The sequence below is a fragment of the Calidris pugnax genome, unplaced genomic scaffold, assembly GCF_001431845.1.
Source record: "Calidris pugnax isolate Ruff unplaced genomic scaffold, ASM143184v1 scaffold220, whole genome shotgun sequence".
Classification (NCBI taxonomy): Eukaryota; Metazoa; Chordata; class Aves; order Charadriiformes; family Scolopacidae; genus Calidris; species Calidris pugnax.
Genome location: NW_015090963.1, coordinates 1,233,219 through 1,240,702, shown reverse-complemented (window position 1 = coordinate 1,240,702; position 7,484 = coordinate 1,233,219). Strand labels below are relative to the sequence as shown.

At 62.8% G+C, this 7,484-nt stretch overlaps 1 protein-coding gene across 2 annotated transcripts in view; it reads right to left on the bottom strand.

Moving 5' to 3' along the window:
- DNAJB5 (DnaJ heat shock protein family (Hsp40) member B5) overlaps positions 1-4,252 on the bottom strand; it is a 17,082-nt gene extending 12,830 nt beyond the window's left edge. The window contains exon 1 of one of the 2 annotated variants that reach the window (XM_014952552.1): positions 4,234-4,252. Coding sequence is in view for 1 of the 2 variants with exons in the window: in XM_014952550.1 (XP_014808036.1) it covers positions 1,769-1,806 (38 nt within the window). In the remaining variant the exon portion in view is untranslated. Of the gene's footprint in view, positions 1-1,768; positions 1,966-4,233 lie in introns of those variants that run through there. The other variant, XM_014952550.1, reaches the window with a different exon arrangement.
- Between the last annotated feature and the right edge of the window lie 3,232 nt (positions 4,253-7,484).

Genomic DNA, 7,484 nt, shown 5'->3' with positions numbered 1-7,484 from the left:
GGGGGGGTGGGCAAGGCCATTCCTGCGTCACCCTCTTAAACCGGACACCTTCGGACAAGCCACTCAGCCTTGGAGAAAACCACAAGCATCCTCCCCCCCCCCAACCACCACTGCCAGCCCAGCTGAGCCAGCTCAGCCTCCATCCTCCTCTTGCAACCACAAAAGAAAAGGGGGAAAAAAAAAAAAAAAAGAGAGAGAGAAAAAAAAAAAAATTAAATAAAAAATGAAATCTTTGTTCCGGCCCCGCACATGACATCAGCCCGTGAAACCACTGGATGAGCGCGCCAGCTGAATAGCGATCGTTTGACATAATCCCTCCGCTCGCTCGGCAGTCATCTAAGGGAACAAACCTGCCCCGGCTTGGGTTTGGTTTGGGCTTCTTTTCTTTTTTTTTTTTTCCCCCCATCTCCAAGGATCTGGGAAAGGGAGGGGGGGGCAAGGTCACGGCAGGACGGGCCCCGGTTGCCGGCGGTGTAACCGGGGCGCGAGGTGGAGAGGCGGTAAACCCGCTCACTTACCGAAACTTTACGAACACATTCAGAGTCCAAGCCGTCATTTTTAAAGGCTCGAGCTTTATTTTAAACATCGCGGCTGTCCGCAGGCGCCGCCGGCAGCTGCTCTGCGCCCGGCCGGGAGGCAGCGGGGGCTGGCAGGGGGTCGGCGGAGAAGAAGAAGATGCAGGCTCCTGCCGGGGATGCTGCCCCCGCCGCCGCCAAGGGATGCTGGGGTGGCGAGCCTCCCGCTCCAGCTCCTCGGGGCCACCGACAAGGTGGCTCCTCGCCAACCCGGTAGCCACGGTTGCCTCTGACCTCCGCTGCCGGGACGGCTCCGAAAGGGTTTCGGTGGCGGGCGAGCCGGCGTGGGTGCAGGCGAGCCGGGGAGCTGCCGTCCTTTGTGCGCGCACGGGGAGGGGGGGACCCTTCAATGGAGTCGCTTGCCGAGCCGTAATTTTCCTTTTAATTGGTTTCCCCGATGCTAAACCGCCGGATTAAGACACTTCTGCCGTCAGCTCCAAGCATCCTCCCTCCCCGCTTGCCGCAAGGCGCCCGGCCGCCCCGTCACCGTCACGTCCCCCGCGCAGCCCCCGCCGAGGAGCAGGGAGCGCAGCCAGGAGCCCCCCAAAAAAATGAAAAAACGTCCCCGAAAACCAGCTCCGCTGACGCCCAGGGCTCTGCACCCGCCAGGCGAATCGGGGAGGGAGAAAAGTAGGGCGGCAGCGGTGATGTGGGAGAGGGGGGGGGCAAAAAAAAAATTTTTTAAAAAAAAAAGTCATTTAACCAATTAACCAATTTGCACATCCTCTTTGGATGCGCTGGGGGGGGGGTTCCTTTTGCGTCCCCCCCCTCCCCAGGCACCGGCAGTGGTCCCCCAGCAGAAGGTCTCCGACCGCCACGCTCTCACCCAGAGCCTGGGGGGCACCGGGACGGTGCCTCCTCCAAAAACCTACTTCTGAGAAGTCACCTTCAAGCACGCCAAGGAAATCCAAAATGCCACCGCGTCCCCCCCAAAGAGTCCCTCGTCACCGTCACTCGCGGGCTGCCGAGAGCATCCTCCCCGGATGCCCCACGCCGAGAAATTGGGGAACATCACCCGGCATCCCACCCTGGGCGAGCAGAACGCCGGGCAGGTGACAGCCCCCCAAGCCCACTGCCTCCCCAAGGTTTGGGGGTCCCGGTGGCTCAGCGGGCACTGAGTGCCAGGGTTGGGTTGTCCGGGTGGATGTTTCCCGGGATGGATACGGGGATGGGAGCCGTAGCGGGGTGCGTACCTCTCGGCGCGGCTCCAGAAGAGCAGGATGGCCGGCATGGCAGCGTGTCCCGGGTTCGGTTAAGGAGCCGGCGGCGGGAATCTCAGCGTTGCCCGGGGCAGGCAGAGCCACCCGTGCCCGTGGCAGAGCCACCCGTGCCCGTGCCGGCTGGCAGCCGCAGGCAACCAGGCAGCAATGTCATGACTACCCGCAATGAATCATCCCCCCCCCCATAGAGGGGGTCACCACTTCCAGCCCCACCCGCCATTGGGTCCTGCGTGGGGACAGGGTCAAGCCACCCCCCACAAGCACCTTCCCATGTAGGGTCCCCCCCCTTTCCAGCCCCACTGGGGTGCTGTCCCCTGCCTGGGGTGACCCCTCACTGGGACCCACTGCCTGCCCCAACGGGAAAGCCGGTTAACCCTTTCCTCCCCAGCTCCCCTGGGGCACACTGTCACCCCGTTTGGGGACAAGACTTAACCCCTTCCTTGCTACCCCCTCCAACCTCATTACTGTCACCTGGGGCGGGGGGGGGCTCTACCCACTTCCTCACCAGCCAGTTCAGCCCCACTGGGATATACTCGTACCCCCAACATGGGGATGGAGGGGGGAGGCGAGGGGGGGGTTACCTTTTAACCCCTTCTTGACCACACCACACAACTCCAACAGGGCTCATTGTTCACTCGAAAGTGGGAAGGGAAAGAGGGGTTAACCCTCACCTCACCGACCTCTCCACCCCACAGGGGGTACTACAGCCCCATAGAGGAGGGTAGGATTAACCCCTTCCTCCCAGCCCCACTTAGATGTAGTGTTACTGTTAAGGGGCAGGGTGATTAACCCTTTCCTCCCACCCCGTTCATACCCTCGGGGACACACTGTCACTAGGTAGGGCAGAGCAGTTAACCCTGACCCACAGCCTCAGCAGGGAACCCTGTCAATCCACCCGGGCAGAGGTGTTAATCCCTTCCTCCCTCACCTTCACACCCCTGGGGGGCAATGGGGCCACTCACAAAGGGGCAGCGAGGCTAACCTCCTCTTCCCAGCCCCACAGAAACATCCTGTCACACCATATGGCTAAGGGAAGGACCCCCCAGCCCCATAGTGACCCTCTGTCACCCCAGGGACAAGGAGAATGATCCCCCCAGCCCTATAGCAACACCCTGCCAGTGCGAGGGGACTGACCCCTTAGCCCCATAGTGACACCCTGTCACTACAAGTGCCAAAGGAACTAACCCTCCCAGGCTCTAAAGCAACAACCTGTCACCCCAAATGGCAGGGAGACTGATCCCCTTGACTCCTCAGCCCCATAGCGACACCCTGTCACCCCATGGGGCAGGGGGACTGACTCCTCTCCAGCCACACAGCGACACCATGTCACTCCATGTGGCAGAGGGACCGATCCCCTGCCCAACAGCAATGCCCTGTCACCCTGTGGGGTGGGGGGACTGATGCCCCTGACCCACAGCAACACGCTGTTACTCCATAAGGCAGAGAAACTGACACCCCCCAGCCACATAGACACACCCTGTCACTCCATGTGGCAGAGGGACTGACCCCCTATCCCCACAGCGATGCCCCATCTCACTCCATGGGGCAGGGGGACTGACCCTCCCAGCCCCACAGCAACACCGTGTCATATATAGTGACTCTACCAGCCTATAGTGACACCCTGGCACCCCATGAGGCATGGGGACTGAAACCCTTCGCCCCACAGAGACACCCTGTGACTACATGGGGCAGAGGGACTGATGCCCCAGCCCCACAGCGACACTGTGCCACCCCATAGGGCAGGCGGACTGATTCCCCTCTGGCCCCATAGCCATACCCTGTCACCGCATGGGGCAGGGGGACCGACAACCCTCCCCCCAGCAACACCCTGTCATCCCATGGGTCAGAGGGACTGACAGCCCTCCCCAGCCCCACAGCGATGCCCTGTCACCCCACGGGGGAGAGGGACTGACCCCCCCAGCCCCACAGCGATGCCCTGTCACCCCACGGGGCAGAGGGACTGACCCCCCAGACCCACAGCAACACCCTGTCACCCCATGGGGCTGAGGGACTGACCCCCCAGCCCCACAGCAACACCCTGTCAGGTCACAGGGCAGGGGGACTGACCACCCCCAGCCCCACAGCGATGCCCTGTCACCCCACGGGGGAGAGGGACTGACCCCCCCAGCCCCACAGCGATGCCCTGTCACCCCACGGGGCAGGAGGACTGACTCCCCAGCCCCACAGCAATACCCTGTCAGGTCACAGGGCAGGGGTACTGATCCCCCCCAGCCCCACAGCAGCACCCTGTCACCCCACGGGGCGGAGGGAACGACCCCCCCCGCCCCACAGCGGCGCCCTGTCAGCGCAGGGGGCGGGGAGCCCTCGCCCCCGTGCCCACCGGCCCTCCTTCGGCAGCGGCTCGGCGGGGTGTGTGGGGCGGGGTGTGTGGGGCAGCGCGGTGGGGCCGGGCCGCCATCGCCGCCCCCGGCACTCACCGCTCGCGCTGTCCCGGGGCGTCGCGCGCTCGCTGAGCCGCCCCCGCCCCCGCCCCCCGGCCGCCACGTCAGGGGAGTCCCGCCCGCGCGCGCCCCGCCCCGTTGGGCCGGCGGACTGTCCGTCGCCGCGATAGACCGCTCTCATTGGTTTCTCCCGAAAGGGGCGGGGTAGGCAGGGCGGGCGGAGGCCTTGCCGGTTCCTTCTTTCTATTGGTCAATTCAAGCCGGCACCGCCCCCTCAGGGCGCTCTCATTGGCCGGGGGCAAGTTTGCTGGCGGCGGGATCCCCGGGGGGAGGGGGGAATCTTCTGGAAGGGTGTGACGTCAGCGGGGTGCCTGCGCGGGTGGGGGCACGGCGGGTCACGGCCGGGTCTGCCGTGGGTCCCGTGGGCCTGCAGGGGGGCACTACGGGCTTGTGGGTTTGGCCTGGCGTGTGGGGGCCCAGTGGGTCTGGCGTGTGGGGGCCCAAGGGTCTGGCGTGTGGGGGTCCAGTGGGCCTGGGTCTGGCGTGTGGGGGTCCAGTGGGCCTGGGCCTGGGCCTGGCATGTGGGGGTCTAGTGGGCCTGGGCCTGGCGTTTGGGCTCCAGTGGGCCTGGCATGTGGGGATCTAGTGGGCCTGGGCCTGGTGTGTGGGGGTCCAGTGGGCCTGGCGTGTGGGGGCCCGAGGGCCTGGTGTGTGGGGGTCTAGTGGGCCTGGGCCTGGCGTGTGGGGCCTGTGGACCTGGCGTGGGTCCTGTGAGCCTAGAGTGAGGCCTGCTGTGTGTCCTGTGGGCTTGGCCTGGGTGCTGCTGTGGGTCCTGTGGACCTCACATGGGTTCTGTGAGCCTGCTGTGGGGCCTGGTGTGGGGCCTGGGGGTCTCACAGGGGTCCCGTAAGCCTGGCATGGGGCTGTGGGGCCCCGCAGCCGTGTGTGCAGAGCCTGGGGCTGACTGGGGCAAGCACTGCATGGAGCCTGGAAGTCCAGGCTGCTCCTGGGCAGGCTCAGGGCTGGCAGCTCTGAGGGGAGGCAGGGCAGTCTTGGGGCTGAGAGAGGCTGTGGGGCTGGGAAGAACCAGGCCAGGGTGGGAAATTGGGAGAAGGTTGGCTGGAGGGACTGGGCTGGAGGGTGAAGGGCTGCAGGAAGGGAGGGGGCCACTGAAGCTGTCCCCTGCCCTGGTGCGAGGTGGGCTCCTGCAGCTGGACTGCACCGGTGGGGTTGCAGGGCAGCATGGACCTCCTGAGAGCCTGTGCCAAGGTGGCACCCTGCTTCGCATGGGGCTGACTGGGATGGAAGGAAGAGTGGGTCCCTGGAGGTGCTGTGTGGGGTGGTCTGAGGGTGTCTGATGGGAGTGATGGTCAGTGTTTTCTTCCTGTACCCGGAGCAAGCACCTGATGTAATGAGGTCCACAGTCCTTCTGCAGCAGAGGCTTCCCTTTCTGGGGGTCGGCTGAGGTGCCTGAGGTTAGGAGGGGTCATCTCGGGATATGCTTTTTCATCAGGAAAAAACCCACTGGCCCAGGTCCTGTGCGAGGCTCAGGGGCTGTGTTTAAAACAGCTCCTGATCCGCTTACATCCTGGGCTCTGCAGCAGCCATGGCCAGCTAGTAGGCAATCTGCAAAGCTGAGCTAAGCGTGCTCCTAGCGCTGTTGCTCTTCAAAACCCCATCACGCGTCCCCTTCCAGGGGGTGCAGTGTGTTTGGACTTCTGCTGTGTGAGTCTTCCTCCTTGATCTTTCCAGCATCCCTGTCAGGGTTAGATCTGGAGTGAGTTGGCAGCTGGTCAGAGGATCTGCCTGGACCCAGTGTCCTGGATTTTGTCCTAGGAAACCTGCCCATCTTGAGAAACAAGCTTGCCTTATGGCCCCCATCGAGGTACCACGTTGGTGCCGAGCAATGATCCCCTCTCGGGACCACATCCTGCCTGCAGACCTGTCCCCGAAACGAGGTGGGAAGCAGATCCTGCAGCTCAGGGGTGAAGCTGAGCCATGATATGAATGGTTGCGGCTGTCAATGTGCCATTTGTCGTGATTAGAGGGTGCTTTTGTAACCGCTGCACGGCTTCCCCTTGCTGAGGAGGTGTTTGAATGGGGTGTTCTGGAGTCATTTCTGGGTTCGTGGCTCGTGCCGCTCGTCCCACGCCATCCTGGTGCCCTGGGCTTGCAAACACTTTTTGTTCCCTTTCATCGGCCTTTCATCGCCGGGGGCATTGGAGGCCCTGGGGCCCGGGGTGGGGGTGGAGCTGGCGCTGGCTGTCCTTGTGCTCACAAACGATCTGCTTGATCTGCAGCCTTCCCTGGGCACAAACAAGGGCTTTGGTCCAGGGGCTGGATGCGGCCCCTCTGCTGCTGAAAGCTGGTCAGAAGCGGGGTCAGGGCAGACCATGGCCGCCCTCCTGGGGCGCAGTGGGTGTCCTAACCAAAACTTGCTCCTCCTTCAGAGCCTGTCTGCCTGCCGGCACATCCGCACCCTTTTAAAGACACGCCGGGAAAGTGCAGGGAGGGGTGGCAGGAATAATTAAAGGTATAAAGCTGTTTCCATAGAAGGAACAATTACATAAACTGGCTCTCTTCCGTCTGGGGGAAGAGATGACTGAGGGAGGCATGACGGGGAATAATAAAATCCTGTGTGGTGGTGGGGAAGGTGATGGGGGGAAGGGTTGCTCGAGCTCCTTTCCCATAATGGGGCATCAGTGGGGAAAGAGGCAGTGGCACCTCGGGGTGCAAGTGTGTTTCATGAAGCAATCTGGGATTGATCTGTGCAATCAGATGGCCTTGGGTAGAGGGATGGAGGGAAGGTGTGAGAAGCTTGTCTGGGATCAAAAGGCAGTTAAGCAAATTCCTGGAAAGCAAAAGCCACAGAGGGTTGGTGACCGTGCTTCTGGTGTTGGAAATCCCCAGACTGCAGGAGAGAGGAGCAATGTGTGCTCCCCTGGAGCTTCAGCTCTTCACAGGGCTTTGCCTGTGGGTCTCTGTTGCAGGGAGGATGGGGAGGTGGAGAGCCATAGCCTGGGCTGTTCTTTTGTTTCTAACATCATTACTAGGTGTCTGAAGGTCAGAGCAGTGGACGAGGGGCCACTGAGCTCTGCAACCTCCTACCTGAGAGCCAGCTGAGAACCTCGGTGGGCACCATACCACTGTGAAGGAAACCTTTCCCCTGTCGCTGCAACACCTCCTCCGAGCTGGGTCTGGATCTCCCCACGGCCGAGCAGATGGGGCAGGAGCGGGGAGCACTCCTCGCTGCGGTGCTCCCCCCGTCCTGCTCAGACTCCCCCGCT